The sequence below is a fragment of the Piliocolobus tephrosceles genome, chromosome 7 (assembly GCF_002776525.5).
Source record: "Piliocolobus tephrosceles isolate RC106 chromosome 7, ASM277652v3, whole genome shotgun sequence".
Taxonomy (NCBI): Eukaryota; Metazoa; Chordata; class Mammalia; order Primates; family Cercopithecidae; genus Piliocolobus; species Piliocolobus tephrosceles.
This window is the reverse complement of record NC_045440.1, coordinates 52,919,098-52,936,704: the sequence shown is the minus strand read 5'-3', so window position 1 is coordinate 52,936,704 and position 17,607 is coordinate 52,919,098. Positions and strand designations below refer to the sequence as shown.

The 17,607-nt window shown below is 40.5% G+C and overlaps 1 protein-coding gene across 46 annotated transcripts in view; it reads left to right on the top strand.

Moving 5' to 3' along the window:
- Nucleotides 1-17,607, top strand: part of ST18 (ST18 C2H2C-type zinc finger transcription factor) — a 312,735-nt gene that overhangs the window by 254,087 nt on the left and 41,041 nt on the right. For all 46 annotated transcript variants that reach the window (XM_026456244.1, XM_026456232.1, XM_026456243.1 and 43 more), the window contains 5 exons: nt 2,073-2,207; nt 3,804-3,894; nt 4,942-5,046; nt 7,469-7,662; nt 9,924-10,135. In XM_026456244.1, coding sequence (XP_026312029.1) covers nt 2,073-2,207; nt 3,804-3,894; nt 4,942-5,046; nt 7,469-7,662; nt 9,924-10,135 — 737 coding nt within the window. The remainder of the gene's footprint in view (nt 1-2,072; nt 2,208-3,803; nt 3,895-4,941; nt 5,047-7,468; nt 7,663-9,923; nt 10,136-17,607) is intronic.

Genomic DNA, 17,607 nt, shown 5'->3' with positions numbered 1-17,607 from the left:
TTAATTTGTCTATTACGAAATGCAGAGAGAGTAGTGTTGACACCAGCACATTTAGGTCCTATCTTTCCTTAAATGCCCCCTGCTGGCCGCAGCCCCATCATCTGGCCATTCCTTGCTCATTTAAGACTTCCTGCCTTGTCTCCTGACCTCCCTGACCCTCAGCACAGAACGACTCGAAGGATCCTTGGCTCTTCCCCCTTCTGCTGAATCCATGCCCCCATATAATTGCATTACATACAACCTGCTGTGCCCCATCTGCCCAGGACTGTTTATCATCCAGCAAATGAGGTGCCATGGTATGGGAGAGGCACGTCTGCTCTCGCAGTACAGCGCCCCGGAAATGTCTGTCGCATCCCGTGACAGTGGCCAGACTTCGTGCTCCGTTGCACAGGAGCATAAGAGGCTCCGCACCCTCGCACGCAGGCCCCGTGTTCCATTGTCAGCATCTTCTCGGGCAGGACCACACCGCCTGTTTTCACTCTCTTTTTTTTTTTAATTGCCCAGGCTGGAGCGCAGTGGCCGGATCTCAGCTCACTGCAAGCTCCACCTCCCGGGTTCACGCCATTCTCCTGCCTCAGCCTTCGGGGTAACTGGGACTACAGGCACGCACCACCACGCCTGGCTAATTTTTTTTTTTTTTTTTTTTTTTTTTTTAATTTTTTGTAGATACAGGGTTTCACCGTGTTAGCCAGGATGGTCTCTATCTCCTGACCTCGTGATCCGCCCGTCTCGGCCTCCCAAAGTGCTGGGATTACAGGCTTGAGCCACGGCGCCCGGCCCCTGTTTTCACTCTTAGCATCTAGGTGCTCATTATTCCTGAGGCCTCATGTTGCAGACCCCGGTAGCTTCCTTTCCTCCTGCATTGCCCCTCTCTGAGGGCTCCTGTGCATCTTCTCATGCTCTTTCTTCTCCGTGACCCGAGTGCCGTGGGACAGGCGCTCCCTATGGTTGGTGTTATTCCCAGCACAAGTTAGTGGGGCAATTTGGCTCTAGGAGTGAATCTCTGTTTCAACTTTATCTGCCATCTCAGGCATGAATGTGAACATTTCTGAATAAGGCCTCATCTGTGTTAGTTCTAAGCTCACCAGTATTCATGTTTGGTCCTCATTTATTGCATATATTTATGTAACCCTTTAAGTTGTGGCAAAGTGTGTGCCAGAAAATCAAACCCCAAGCTTGTCTGGAGCCTCACCCTCCCCAGGCTCCCAGAAAATGCTTGAGCAGGTGGTGTCCCTCGCCATGCCTGGCTGCTCCCATGGGCCTTACCCACACTGGTGTTCCTGAGGGTGCTCTCTGGACTGCTGCTCCGTGGTCTGCACTCTTTGCACTTTTATTTTCTGTAAGCCTCCTGCAAGAACATTCCCCTTCCAAGTCTTCCTGCTGTCTCAGTTTTCGGATTCTGCATTTAGAGTGAGATCAGCAGCTTCTTCCCCGTACTCACTGCACGCTGATCCCAAGTGGCAACCCATGGGGGTGTTGGAACCTCGAGACCGCGAATCACTAGCACTGGACATACAGGACACAAGCCAGTATCCTTGCCCTGTCCTAACTCTGCCAGCTGCTCTGCAGGGAGCAGGCTCTGCTCTCCACCCTCAAGCCCGAGGACCTGCAGGGCCAAGGCCAGACAGGTCTTTCTCAGATATGGTGGTTTCTTTGTTTTTGTCATTTTGAATCCATCTTTTTCTAGACTTTCAATAAGAAATGGTTTTGATTTAAATAAATTCTTTCTCACATTTTTTTTCTTTTCGGGAGCCTGTTCATCCCCTGGCACAGGGTTGATTTTTCATAATGAGGCTCTAACTGCAATATGTGACATGACAACTTAAAACCATCTCTGTATTTTGACACTCCCTTGCCCTGTGTCAGCCTTTACTTATGAAACCAAGAAAATTGAAAACATGTTTTCTGTTTCCACAGGTCTTAGTTGAGGGTCTTATTCAAGGCAACGTGAGAAGAATGTTTATAACAGTAAAACTGAATGAAGTGAGAATGTTACCCTGCAAGGCCATTCTATTGAATGGGAAGAAAAACACGAACAACCAAATGCCTTTCTCAATTTAATTTCTCCACAGATTCACCAAGGCCTGAAAAGAGGGAGACCAAGTGCCCGATCCCTGGGTGTGATGGTACGGGACACGTGACGGGGCTCTACCCCCACCACCGCAGCCTTTCGGGGTGCCCCCACAAAGTGCGGGTTCCCCTGGAAAGTGAGTACCACTTGTCCCTCAAAGCAGAAGCCTCCTTCTTATACACACCTGATCATCAAGATATGATCCTCTTTCTCTCCCAATTTGGAATTAGGAATGGAAACAAAGTTTTTTAAACTGTGTCAAGCCAATTCCATTTAGCTGTGGGTTTTAAAACACGGTGTATTTATAGAAAATTCAAGGTGCAAGAAAGCCAACAGATCAAGAGACAATTGCCATAGGAAAACAGCTAGCTCCTCACAGTGCCCAAAGGCCACACAGGAAAGCGCAGGGAGTTCAGGGGTAGAGGGAGTGCAGACAGTGGGCCAGAGTCTTTATGGTGGTTTCTGATGGGGCAGGGTAAGCAACCTTAGGACTGGCCAGTTTGAATGATTTCAGCAGGCTTGGGGAACATAAGGGCTGTCCCTAGTCGTCTGGTACCTGCCTCTGGAGCGATCCGGTCAGAAGAACAGTGCCCCAGACAGTGAGCGCCCAGTAAAGGAGGTAGTTGGGCTGTGGGTTCCAGATAGGCTGGATTGCATTTTTAAAGTGTGCTTGTGGGAAAGTTGTTCATTCTCTCTGGGAATTGGCTAGCCTGGGAGGGGCAGTCCCTCCAGAGTCAGCAAGGCCCCAGATGTTAAATCATCAGAATATAAAAATAAGTCGTGGTTATTAAGCTGTGTGACTACATAGTTCTGTTTCACCTGGAGGCATGGATTCCTGAAGCTCAGGACCAATCTGCCTTGAGGCATCACAAGGCAGTAACCATTGTCCTCCTGGCTTCTTCTCGCAGTGGGAACACACTCCTTGGTGTTGTCTCAGGACATCCTGCAGCAATGGAGGGCCCTGAGTAGGAGCAAGCCTTGGCCCCCTCTCTACCCTCAGCCCTGCTGTGAGCTATCCACTGGCAGTGAAGTAGAGGGCTGCCACCTTCTACGCTGTACAATATCGACCTGTTCACTTTGTGAACCTACTTATTGAGACATCTTTGGGGCCAAAACAAATTGCAAAAATGGAAGTGCTCAACATCAATCTTCTCAAAAGTGAGATTTTGCAAGTCACTAAGTCTAATCAGCTCAGTGCTGTCCTGCCAGATTAACAGTTCCTCAGACTGGTTCTCTGGCTGTTTGCTCAACCATACTTTTCTCCCAGTAACCAAACGGCAGTGGGGTGTGGGGAGTAGGGGGTGGATGGACAAAGAATCAAAATAATATTACTTAGAAAATAAAGAAGACTATACACAGAACTTCAAACTGCAGGGGAAAGATAGAAAGAACTATATGACAAATGGTGTTCTCCATCCATCCCCCAGGGAAAATCACATTCATGTGAAGGGAAGGTTACAAGCTTTTCAGTATACATTAAATATCAGCAGAATCATCTCATTGAAGTCTAGTGTAAACATAACGTGGAGTTTACAGAAATTAAAACTTGATCAAGCTTGCTGGATTTAATTTCTGAAGTTCTTCCATGCTCACTTGTTTGTGTCTGACTAGAAAGAGCATGGTGGATGATGGAACTAAAGTCATTTAAATGCAAAGTTGAGAGATACTTGTGTTAGTGTGCTTTGTATTTATGGTAAAGTATTCTTTCCTTTATGTGTTGTTTTGTGCTTAGTTCTTGCCATGCATGAAAATGTGCTCAAGTGTCCCACACCGGGATGCACAGGAAGGGGTCATGTGAACAGCAACCGCAACACCCACAGGAGGTAATTCTCATTAGACGACAATCACTTTGCATTTAAAAAAATGTGGTAGAAATGTTCCACCAATAAAATAATGGATAGCAATGTGTGATGCAAATTGCTGCATCACTATGCAATATGTGACACTTGAAATAGAGAACAAATAGTCTCAGCATGTGCATTGTCAAAAAGAAAGGACCTCATCATTTGCTTTCTTAGAAATGTGTCTATTAGCAGCCAGTTATGATAATGAAAAAATATTACATTTGAAGTTGCTGGGGTTACCTATTGATATAATCATACAAATAGAATGTGTTGTCTTTTGCTCCAGAACCTCACCATTACTGTTTTAACATTGCAAAGAGTTGCTTCTAGGTTATCCTGTATCCTGTCCGATAGACATTAAAAAGGTACCAACAGGGCTTCAGTGGTTGTAACTATAAACCAGGTGTAGGGTAGACATCATTTCATTGAAATTGCAACTAGCATAAGACACACATATGTGCATTTACATGCAAATGTATTGTGTATCTATAAATATTTGGGGTGAAAATGCTGATGGTTTGATATTCACATTTTATATTACAAGTCGATTATGTGGCAATGAGGTACTATGTGACCTATAAGCACTATGCCAGCAAACTTCACATTCTGCACTTTGAATTTCAACTAAGATGAAGAACTGAGTTCCTAAAATGTTTCTAAAGATGCCAAGATAAGTCAAAGAGTTATCATGCTAACTTCTACAGTTGGACACATTGCAATTGGAATGAGCACATTCACTTAGAATATTAAGAAGTTTCCAAAAGCTTTAGTGATTTATCCCTTACATAATGCTTTTATGTTTAAAAATGAGTTTGCTACCTTTCACCTCTGAGATGGGGCTGGGAGCAAGTATTGACACTGTAGTTTGCAAAACCCTTTGGGATCTTTCAGTGTGTGCGTGGTGCTAAGTGAACTATTAATATGACTTAACATTTAGTGTGTGCCAAGTGTGCTGTGAGGCACATGCCAAAACAAATCATATTATCATTTTAACTCAAATCCTCCTGTGTTTCCTTTTTTAAACAGTCTTTCTGGTTGTCCAATTGCTGCAGCTGAAAAACTGGCAATGTCCCAGGATAAAAATCAGCTTGATTCTCCCCAAACTGGGCAGTGTCCTGACCAGGCCCACAGGTATGAACCCCCAACGATATTCTCGGTGCTCTCTTCATCCAGGCTCCTGCACAGCGGGGCCTCTGGTCCTTCCTGTGTCATTTCCCTGTGGCTCGGCCTCCCCTCTCAGCCCCAGTAGACCCGGGTGTGCAGCCCATCCCACTAGACCAGAGGCTGGTCTAGTTAATGACGTCGTTGCTGAAATAAACTGCTAAACTCTTCAGAAGTTTAACTTGAAAGTCCTCTCTTTGCCAAGGTAACATAATAGGGGTGAATCTAAAAGAATTAATATACCATAGCTTACATTAATCAGAATTGTGGGTTACTAAGTATACCCACAAGTCAAATGAGCATCCCTTCATCACTGACTTCACCTTTCTGCCAGGAGAAAATGCCATCAAAAGTCACTCCTACCTTTCTAAAATATGTGATGTTATATATTCATCCTTCAGTTCCACAAACACATATAATGTATTTAAGACAAAAATTCTTTCCATGATTGACAGCTATTAATAAAATATCTCCTATTGGTCCTGGTAGCTCTCAGGCTCTTGGTGATGTCTAGAAATTTGGAAGATCTTATATCTAAATACTAAAGTATGTATATATGATGATATTTAATGTGAAGTTATATGTTTATTGCCATAAAATCATTGTTGTAGGGAAAATGATTTCAGGATTAAGCTAGATGATCAGATAACTATTGTTACTGAGTCACTGAAATACAAAACCAGTTATTGGATGTTTCAACGTTTTCAAGATACGGCTTCCCTTAATATTTTGCTTCTATAGATTTGATTAAAAGAGTCAAAATTGGCATTTAAATCACATGTGTGAAGAACATATGTCAAGTGAAAATTATGAATTATTGAATAAGTAGCAATTAAAAATCTTAAAGTAGGATTCTTGGTTGGTATGACTGTATACTCTAGTTTCTCCCCAAGTAAGTTAGTTAGCAAATGTAGAAAGAACATTGAATTTCATTTTGCTCATTTCTTAAAATATTAATATTGTTTTAGATTAGAATATATATGCAGCTTTAAGGCTCTAAACCAAGTTATATAGGCAATAATAAGATCAACTAGTTGCTCAGATGTTTTTATATAGCAGCTAAAAAGATTTTGTAAAATCTAATCCAAAAAAAACTCATTGAAAACTTTAGCATTCTGATGAGTTTGACAGTTTTTGGTGGAAAAAAGAGAAAAATATATATTTTAATATTGCTAAATGTTGAAAGTATATTTGTTTATGTTCTCTTACCATTAGACCACAGCAGAAAATCAGTTATGTTTTACTTGGCTGGAATCAGTGCTACACAAATATGATGCCCTTGTTTAATCCAAATACAACAATTCTAAAAGAATATATAATTCACATTTAGCTTAGATTGTGATAATTATGTTGAAAATGTGATAGATATTATAATACAGTAAATTTGATTCATATTGAAATGATGGTAATTCAATCGATAAAATATTGAAATGCCTTTTAAAGTATTACATATATCAGCAAAAACATTCTGACTGAAGGCAGGGAAAAAAAGTGAAAAGCCCAGGAAGAAACTCCCCATTCAGGAATCAAATCTCCCTTGTCTGCACTGCCCCTCTTAGGCATCAGATTTCTGCCAGCTCTGCAGGACTGAGCAGGGCCTAGCATCACTTCTGAACCGAATGTAATGACACTTCCTCACTGGTCACAGTTGTGACTATTCATTGCCAATCTAATGAACAAATCTAACAAGCAGAACGTGCACACCTTGTCAGTGCCTTAACCAGTATTTACTGATGGTAACATGGCTTTTTTTTTTGAGATGGAGTCTTGCTCTGTCTCCCAGGGTGGAGTGCAGTGACATGATCTCAGCTCACTGCAACCTCTGCCTCCTGGGTTCAAGTGATTCTCCTGCCTCAGCCTCCTGAGTAGCTGGTATTACAGGTGTGTGCCACCACACCTGCCTAAGTTTTGCATTTTTAGTAGAGATGGGGGTTTCACCATGTTGGCCAGGCTGGTCTCGAACTCCTGAGCTCAGATTATCGACCCGCCTTGGCCTCCCAAAGGCCTGGGATTATAGGCATGAGCCACCACACCCACCTGACATGGCTTTCCTTTAAGAACTCAAAATGTTAACAAACATCAAATATTTGCTCATGATATCTTCATAAGATGAATGGAGGATTGCATATTCTCAATTTGCTGATGGGAGGACTGGAACACAGAGTACACAGCATCATAGTAGTGACATACAGCCCAGAGCATCTTTCCATCTGGCCCTATGGGTCCGGAGCACGCTGCTCTGTCCTGCCATGGCCCCATCTCTCGTATTGTTCAGTGTCTCTGTGGATACCTTCAGGAGCGACGCACGTATCTATTGTAAATTCTGACACTAATGTGCTCACCAGTAGTTTCACTATATTTCTTTTGAACTGCTTCACGCCCCCCTCTCCAGGACAAGCTTGGTGAAGCAAATTGAATTCAATTTCCCGTCACAAGCCATCACCTCTCCCAGAGCCACAGTGTCAAAAGAACAAGAGAAGTTTGGAAAAGTACCATTTGATTATGCCAGTTTTGATGCCCAAGTTTTTGGTAAACGCCCTCTCATACAAACGGTGCAAGGAAGAAAAACACCACCATTTCCTGAATGTAAGCTTTGACCTCTAATACTCATTTCTCCAAAATGCTTCTTGTGTATGGGTGTGTGTGTGTATCAGGGGCCAGGGGGCTGTACTTAGATATATGATATACTACATACAGCTGGCAGGAGAGGAAATATATTCGAGTGAAATACAACAAGGAAAACAATAATAAGTTGATCAATGTTACTGATTTTATACTGAAGTTACACATAATATAGTGAATAGTTAATGAGTTAATTATTCTACAAATATGATGCTATTGTTAAATCTAACTACAATAATTCTAAAGAAATATTTAACTCATAGCTGGAGTTTGGATTACTATATTGAAAAACGTGATGACTGTTGTAATGCAGTAATATTTATTTTTATTGAAATTATGGAAATTAATAGGTAAAATGTTGAAATGCTATTTAAAATATTACTCAATTCAGCAAAAGCGTTCAAACTAAAGGTGGAAGGGAAGGTGAGAAGTCTAAGAAACAATCTGAAAGTCAGGATTTTACTATAATAGAAGAATGGTGTGGCTGTGGAAACTTTACTCACAAACTGAAGCATTAATATGGAAACACTTAAAATGCATTAATATTCTTTAACGCTAACACATCCATTTAGAAGACCACAACTCAAATATGGTATAATATATAAAACCTGGTGTTTTTTCTTCTTACACATTTCTTCAACTTGTTGGGAGTCCTTAAACATTCTAATGAAAAGGTGTGAAAGGAAATATTGGGAACCAGTAGAGGCCATGATTTCTTCATTATGGTCACTTAACTTCCACAAAGGAAGGAGCTAAATAATGTGCACGTTGCGTTCTCCTAGACCATGAATTTTTTACAACATTCTGCATAGCCATAGAATCCCTTTGAACTTACACCAGGCTACGGAAACTGAGTGCTCTTAAGAGCACAGAATGTTTACCGCATTGTGTGATGTTAATGAATTCTTTCAGAGAACTAGAATTTCGTGTAAAACCCAGTAGTAAACAGACTTGAAAGGAATTTGCCTATCAGGGAGAGGTACATTACACTCTAAAAGATATTTTACTTAATCTTATCAAGTGTACGTTCCAACTAACATAAATAACCACTAACAACCTGTTAGATTTAGGGGAAAAGTTATACACACATAGTTTTATATCTATCTCTCCATGCAATTTTATGTGTGCCTATACACATAAAATATACAATTTTATTATATATACACACAGTATACACACATACATATATGTTTAATTCTGGCAAGGCTAGTTACTAAGAGCATTCAATGCACTCATATAGTATGGATATTGATTTTTAAAGTGCAAAACATTCAGTGACATTTTCATATTCTTGTAATTATAGAAATATAACATTTGCCAGTGTTTTAAGTTTTGTTTTATGAAAAGAATCAAATATTTAAAATAAAAAAATTAATATAAAATAAAAAGCTAAATGCTTTTATATTAACTCACATTAAATCTTGAGTATTTCTCCTGTAACCTTGAGTGATGTTTACAAATACTCAAGAATGAAGAGAAATATGTTTAATTCTATCTCTCAGTAATGCTTTGGTACCCACAACAGAAACATAAAATGGAAACTCAGCCTTGATACCTAAATTGCCTTTCTGTTCACCTTGAGAACATTTCCTCCCTGCCCTTTATTTATCTCTCTCTCCCTAAATATGCAAAATGCCAGCTGATTAAAGACTTCACCATCTATTTAGTTCCATCTAGTTGGATGAAGAACAACTTCTACTGGTTTAAGGACAAAACAAGCCTGCATATCAAATAATAAAAATATAATTCCATGTCTAAGTAGAAATTGTTATTGTGAAAACAAATATTGAAAGGACACATTTTTTTTCCGCCACTGGAATCACTGGTCCTCACATATACGCAGTTTTCCAGTGGGCATGCCTTAAACTTTCTGTAGTCCCTGGTGGGTTTTGCTAGTATGTTTTTCTATCTACAATTTTTGTCACAAATGTTGCCAGTGCACCTGCCCCATAACATTAGTTATGGAGTTTTTGTCATAAGAAGTGTAAATACAAAAATATTAAGAGAATAGGCTTTTTCTCCACGCAATTACGTCATTTGTTCTGTGAATCTCTGTGAAAACAGGTCTGGATAACCTTCATTTAATGTTCCCATGGATAATGGATCGTGTTTTGATTTATTCTTCACATATTTTAATGCAAGAAGTTACATCTTTAAAAAAAACAAATCTACTTAATGACTAAAACGACGTACATGCAATTGCTAATCAAATCTCTCTTCAACAGCAAAGCATTTTTCAAATCCAGTGAAATTTCCTAATCGACTGCCTAGTGCAGGCGCCCACACCCAGAGCCCTGGCCGTGCCAGCTCTTATAGCTACGGTCAATGTAGTGAAGACACCCACATAGCAGCAGCTGCTGCCATCCTGAACCTTTCCACCCGCTGCAGGGAAGCCACAGACATCCTCTCCAACAAGCCACAGAGTCTGCATGCCAAGGTAGGCCAGTCCAAGAGCCTGGAGGGTGGGCCAGCGACTGAACCGTGAGAATAAACTGCCTTTCATGTTCCTAACCACATTCACTACCACTCTGCTCCCCTACCTCTGAAGCGATCCCCTCCCTGTCTCAGGAAGAGGCTCAGAGGAACGCAGGCAGGGATGAGTTTGGTGGGGTCAAAGAAGGATGAAAGTGTGCACATCTTGCTCGTGGCTCCTCTTGAAGTTGGGGTACCAAAGTTTGGGGAGAAGTGAGTTACAGAGACGGGTTGGGGAGAATTTACACATTTCAAAGCTATTTTTGCTATGGGAAATTTGGCACACAAGAAAAGAGGGTTGCTATTAAAATAAATCTCAACAATGGAAGCTTTCCAGTGTCTGCAAATCAAAGATGGTAAGAAATGTGTGACCAAACGGTGACTTGTAAAACATTTGCAAAATTGACCCATGAAATTTTATCATTGCACATGTTACTATTGTGTAACATAAGATAGTCTAAGTCGCCACAGTATTCTCCAGGGACATGTGGTAGAACCTGGATACATTAAATCAATAGGAGATGATTCAGGGAGAGTTGAGAACTCAGGGCATTCAAATACAAAATCACATTCTGTGAAGTTTGAAAACACCACATTTCTGAAGCCCATGAAATTAATCACATTTCTCCAATACCCTCTCCTTTCCTTCCCAATTGATATTGAGAAGTAACTTGATGAAAACAAAAACACAAAGATCCTTCATGCCCTTTGACAGCAAAGGGCTTCTGATGCCACAGTCACAGCGATGCACAGAGCTTGTAAGAGCGGCTCAGCCATTTGCCCCTGCTGTCAGCTGGAGCAGAAACTCCTATTTACAGAAAGGGCTACAGTTCAAAGAAATGATTTCCCTACCTAGATGGCTAAAGCCACGGAAATAAGTTACCCAGACTCACTTGAGAAGAAATGTTACCCTGCTTTATGTGGAACATTTTCTGAGTTAAATGCCAACCCTGAAACCTGAGCACTTGAAGACCATGGCTTCTCTTTTCCCCTTTAAGTGTGCGGGTCCCCGGCATGGTCAGCTGCTGCCTGTGCTGTGCCAGGCCTTCAGGAGAGCAGGTAACACGGTGCCACCGAGCATTTGACAGAAGAATCAGAATTAGCTTCTGGACAAAACTGAGCCAAGTAAACCCCAGGAAGAGTTGGTGGCCAAAAACCACTCAAAAACAATTTTTAAACAAATGAGGTTCTTAAACAAAGAGAAGTGCATCCTCTAAAAATAAAAAAGATATACATATGTATACCAGGCCATCCAAATTCAAAAGATTCCTAGTCACAAATTATTTACCTAGGTGATTTAAGGAATTTTTTAATGCAACTTTATTTTGAATTCATTTTTTTAAATCTGAATAAAGTTCTCCTTTTAAAAGGTATATATATTCTAGTAGCTATCTACTTGGAGAAATACTAAAATAGCTTCCTTCTTAGTGCCTTATCATTTGGTTGTTCAGGCTGTCCTATGAGAATATAGGAACCAATATTATAATTATTGATGTTACTGAAATTACTTGGGTAAGTGGTTCTAGAATGAATACTGTCCATCTGTGCCTATAGATGTGTTACTGTTCCTCAGAATTCTGCCTCTCACCTTTAGATTCTCTGTCTTCTATGACAATGACACCAAGCAACATATCAAAGATGACTAAAATTACAGTGCTTTTCCCCTTATCAATATATGTTCTCTTTTAAAAACATATTTTTGGTTAGAAAAGCAATTGGTAAATGGACACATTTCAAAAAATCAAATAGTCGATTTTCAGTGTGTGTTCTCGGGCTCCTGGCGGGAGAGCTTGGTGCCAGGCTGCTCCACAGAGCTCATCCTGCATGCCCAGGTGACAGGAGCTCACCGCATGCCTCAGCCTTTCAGTGCCAACCAAGTCTTAACTGCAGAAGCCAAACAATAGATGTGGTGATGAGGGTGGAAGAGACAGAGAGCACACAGATTGACTTCCCAAAGGAGTTTGTTATGCTGGGAGTTCTAAAAACCATTTTCCCATGAAAATTGTCTCCTTTGCATAGTAGTTGCTAAAATGGGATAAATATGGTGACCTAGATGGTCACTTTGTGCAGAATCCTTCTGCCAGTGCATGCATACACACACACACACACACGCACACGTGCACACACGCGCGTGCACACATTTGCATACAACTGTAACAATTTCTAGAATTCTATCCTGGTTGGATCTTATTTTCTTAATGTTGAAGAGAATCTCATATATTCCTGAATTAACAAAAGTTAATTATTTTAGCAAAAGTGAGAGAAAGCCAAGGTAATTCACCCTGAAACTCAGCCTCTGATGAAACCATGCCTGATGTGGGCCTTTTCTGTTGTCAGTTCTGCCTTTTACTTAATGTAGGAATAAGCAGAGGCAGACTTTGCCTCCATATTAAATACTAGCCTGATTCTCTCTCCCTTATTATTTGATTCTTCCATTATGGTAGGCTACTAGTATGCTTATTTTTCATAGCTCAGATCCATAGATCTCTTGAGTTTAATGTGTAGAAATAAGGGTCTTGAAATATACAGCTTCAGCGGAGCACTTTGGAAATATTAGCAAGACATCCTGGTAGGTGGACTCATAGCTGAACCAACCAAAGGTCTCTAAGTGCTGGACAGTCCCGGCCACAGGTTAGGGTCAGTCATAGACTTTGCTCTTGAGGAGCTTACCAATAAAGCAGGAGAAAAGAAGTGACCCTCTGGGAGCTGTCCCTGCCTTCTGGGTAGAGAGCTAAGCTTGAAGAGGCGAGCTTCCTTTCATCCAGGAAAGGCATGGTGGCTTTGCAGGGAATTTGACCAGAACTTGGTTGAAGGCTGATTTCTTAGTTCCCCTCTATTTGCATCCAGTTCTTTCTTTTACACAATGAGCGTCTCTCATTTGCATAAAGCATCCCATAGGAGCATGAATTACAGATCTTACTGTCACCCATGGGCACAACCTTTTTGACATCAAGCCAAAGAACACTAACTTTGAAATTGCCTTCATGCACACATGTTGGGGCTAATACAGATTAACTGGCTGTACACAATCTTACAACGGACTCCAAGCTTAATGGGCAATCTGAATTGGTGCTTTGTAAAATCGCTACTCTTATAGAAGATCATAGGAGCAGACGTTATTTTCAGAGGGGCAAAAAAACTTTGATTTCCTACACACTTTAAAAATATAATGAAGGATGATATGGACATTCCAAAATGTTCTCCTCCTTGCAGAGTCTCTTGGCTCCCAAAACTGGAACATGTCACTGATCCACCTCTTCCCAACACAGAGGACTTATGCTGCTGTTCACATGGTCATCCATTCACTCAACCAGCATCCCTCAAGTGTAGGCCCCCATCACGCTCCAGTCTGAAGGCACCAGTGCTGTGACATTGCCAATCACTGCCCAAACCAGAGCCCATTATGTTCCGAAGGCAGATTTTCAAAGGAATTATTTATTTGTTAAAATACAATCCAGTATATATATAACATATTTGTACCACCAATATTGCCTACATATGTTTTAAGTATCTCTTTGAGGAATTAAATCAGGAGAAAACAATTAACACTATCCATGCCTAGTAGATGACATAATGGTTAAAGGTAAATTTGTCTGAAGTATTAGCTTTATTTACTTAATTTTTAAAAATTTTCTTTTATTATTATTTTTTTGAGACAGAGTCTCACTCTGTCGCCCAGGCTGGAGTGCATTGGTGCAATCTTCACTCACTGCAACCTCTGCTTCCCGGGTTCAAGCAATTCTCCTGCCTCAGCCTCCCAAGTAGCTGGGACTACCAGCTTGCGCCACCACACCTGGCTAATTTTTGTATTTTTAGTACAGACAGGGTTTCACCATGTTGGCCAGGCTGGTCTTGAACTCCTGACCTCAGGTGATCTGCCTGTCTCAGCCTCCCAAAGTGCTGGGATTATAGGCGTGGGCCACAATATCAACTTTATTTTTATCCTAAAACATTTTTTCTTTCTTTCTTTCTCTCTTTTTTTTTTTTGTTTTGAGAGAAGATCTGCTCTGTCACCTAAGCCGGAGTACAGTGGTGTGATCACAGCTCACTGCAACTTTCAACTTCTGGGCTCAAGTGAGATTCTCCTGCCTCAGCCTCCCAAAATTCTAGGATTACAGGCATGAACCACTGTACCCAGCCTGATTCTAGAACTTGGTTGTAAGATGCATATAGTGTCCTTCATTTTAATTTGGAATTAATATGATTTGGAAGACACAAAGGGGCCACAGCTCCAAAGAGCTCCCCTTTGGTCTTGCCACAGGGCCACAGGTGGGAGAGTCCTGGGTCTACTGGGCCTCCTGAGCGTCTTCCTCTGGTACAGGCCTCAGGCAGATGCACCCCCTTTTTCTTCCTTCCTCCCACCATGATCACCAGAGGTAGGAACAGGCCTTGCAGTCTATCTTTATCCTCATCACTGCTGCTTGCCAGGCACTCTGTTGTTTGTTTTGGTGTTTTCCCCACCTGTTTAGACAAAATGGCATATGCAGAGTGTGCCTTAAAAGAAAACAAAAAATTGACACTTGCTTGAAATGTTTAAAGTTCAAAGTCTGTTTTGTGCTTGAACAAGGCCTAGAAATAACATGATGTGGCATCGCCATTCTTGCTGCCTGGTATCAGGAAGTCTGGCGGCCCTCTGGGCGGTGAGAACCCTGATGCCGCCTTTCCTGGTAACTTTAAGAGTGGGGCAGATTTGCCACACATTCTGAGTGAAATGTTATGAGGGTCTTGGGTCAGGGATCACAAGGCACTGGTTGATACAGGTGCAAGGAAACCAGCTATTTAATAATTGGCTTTTTAGCCCTGTGCATAGTAGCCTAAGGACATGTCTCTTTTGGTATTCAGAAACCTCGTCCAAACCCCTGAATCTAAAGTAAAAGTTGAAAAAACAAACTCGGTCAAATTATTATGATTATCAGCTGTCATTTATGCAAGATGTATTATGTGCCAGGTACTGTAAGTAAGCATGTGGCTCACATTAATCCCTTTTAATCCCCTAGAATTTCTGTAAAGCAGATATTATTATCCCATTTTGCAGATGAAAAAACAGTAGTACAGAGATACTAAATTACTTTCTCTGAGTGGCACAACCATAATTGTTGGAACAGAAATTTTAACTAATGCCTGTCCAGCTTCTCTTCTTAAGATCTTAGAGCAGCTAAGCTGCTGGCCAACCAGTGTGGACCATGATTCCGAGTCCCAAAGATCTTGGGGAAGCTGTTTTAAATTTCACTTAAATTTTATACCTTATATTAGTTATTTCTCCTCCGATCATTTCTCCTCTATTTATATTGAGTATATTTCACAAATTTATAATCTAAACAGCTTTAATAATTACCATTTAGTAAGAATAAGATATTTTCATTTCATCTGTTTACTGTTAATACCCTGCTTACTTTGGAAACATATTTAACATAGCTTTCAGTATGGAAAAGATACCTCCAAAACAAAAAACCTTGAAGCAAGAATAAAAAAACATCAGCTGCTAGATGAAAGCCAGGAGCTAATTATGGCAGAAACCTAATCAGAAGGACACTTAGTTTTGCACTTCCTCTCAGCCAAGTCAACAGGGAAAAGATGGCAGGTGACCCATCCTGTATTCGGAAGACAGCTTGCCAAGTCCGGAAAACAGTGCTTTCTTGTTTTATCAATGTTTGGAAAATTAATAATTTTCACAAGATAACATTTAAGTTAAAATTCCAATTTTATCTTTACTTTGTCACAAACTTTGAATGTGTGATCACTTAAAATTGCTGAAACAATATAATGTTATCATTTGCCTGAAAAATAGTAGAAGAAAATAGCCACAAGCCTACCTTCTATATACAAAGACCTACAATCGTTTTTGTGTTTTCCTTTTGGTTCTTTTTCAGAAAACATATTTCTCTCTTTTTTCCCTAGTTGTAAATATAGTAGGAATGCCACATTGTTCTCTGCTGTCAGTGATACAACTATTTTCCATGTAGAAACAGTGTTCATAATTATCACTTTCCTGACCACATAATATGCCATTAAATAGGGGGAGCATATTTTCATTAAGTATTTCTCTGTTAATGGCTATCTAGGTCACTTCTTATTTTGTAGTAAAGGTAAGGATTACAATGAGTAATTAGTTCAACCTTCAGTTTAATTATAATTTACATTAAATTTATAAAATTACCTTCACTAAAAATCTATATGCATAAAAAATAAGTTTCTTGAAGGCAGAAGCAACCTATTTTCCAATTTTATTTTCCCTAGAATATAGTGTCTTAAAAATGTGAAGTGCTTTCTCAATAACTTAATGAATAAATAAAACGTAGATAGTAGCATCAGTAGCTCAAAAGTGGCTGGAGTCGATGGCCTGGGATATCCCCTCTCAGTCGGAAAGAGCGTGAATAGCAGTAATCCTATACCTACCCCCAAGAGAACTTTAAATTTAAATACTTAAAATAAGGATCCAGAACAACACTTGAAGAAATCAGAATATTAGAAGTTTGAGGGGGTGGGGGATGCATATCTGCCACAGCTCCCCCAGCCCCTCCCTCCCTTTTGTGCTGCCATTTGGAGTTTCAAGCACAGAGAGAAGTGATGCCCATTGATACTGCTCTGAATAAAAGCCCATGCTGTAAACGTGTGATCGCCCATCTATGGGCAGAAAGGGACCCTTCTCTGGTACTGCGTGTAATTGTTGAAGGCATCTGTGCGCTCACTTAAAGCCCATCTGTACCCTGTTCCCCAGCGAGCCGCCCGCTCTCTCCCAGTGAAGTCAGGTGCTCAGAGCAGCAGGCTGGGCGCAGGATGTAGGAAAGCGCCTCTTTTAAACATTAGGAGCGATTGACTCGAAATGTGTAATCGTAACAACTCCTAGAATCTATCATTGTCTTAATGGACTATTTAGAATTTTTGTCTGTAAAAACTAAAATATATATTAATCTTGTCTTGGAAGAGTTGATATTTTTCAGAGAAATCGAATCTGCACTATTTATGGGTTTTGCACTATAAAACTCTGCAGCCCAGTCACATGGCTTCTTTTTCCTAAGCCATCTGTCACAGAGGTCTGGAATTTTATGTGAATGTTGGTTGTGCAGTCTTAACCCAAGTTTTTTTTTTTAATTTTTTTATGAAAAATGTCAGCAACTACAATATTTAGCATTTTACTTTACGTTGGCCATTAAACTTGATTACTATAGCTCTGTTTCATTGCTATTTACATGTCAGCTATGAAGCCAAAAATTGTTTTGATGCGCTCCTGGCAGAATACATTGTGAGATCGTGGAGAGAGAGCACACGTGGCACTGATATGGTTAATATCTTGGATTTTTGTAACTGAGGTTTATTAATGCTGGTATAAAAAATGTATTTGATATTATACAGATGGCATAAGATGTTGTGGTTACTAAGTTATTATCCCGGATAAGCTGTACTGCCAAATTCGGGGCTTAAAACTATCACGAGAGA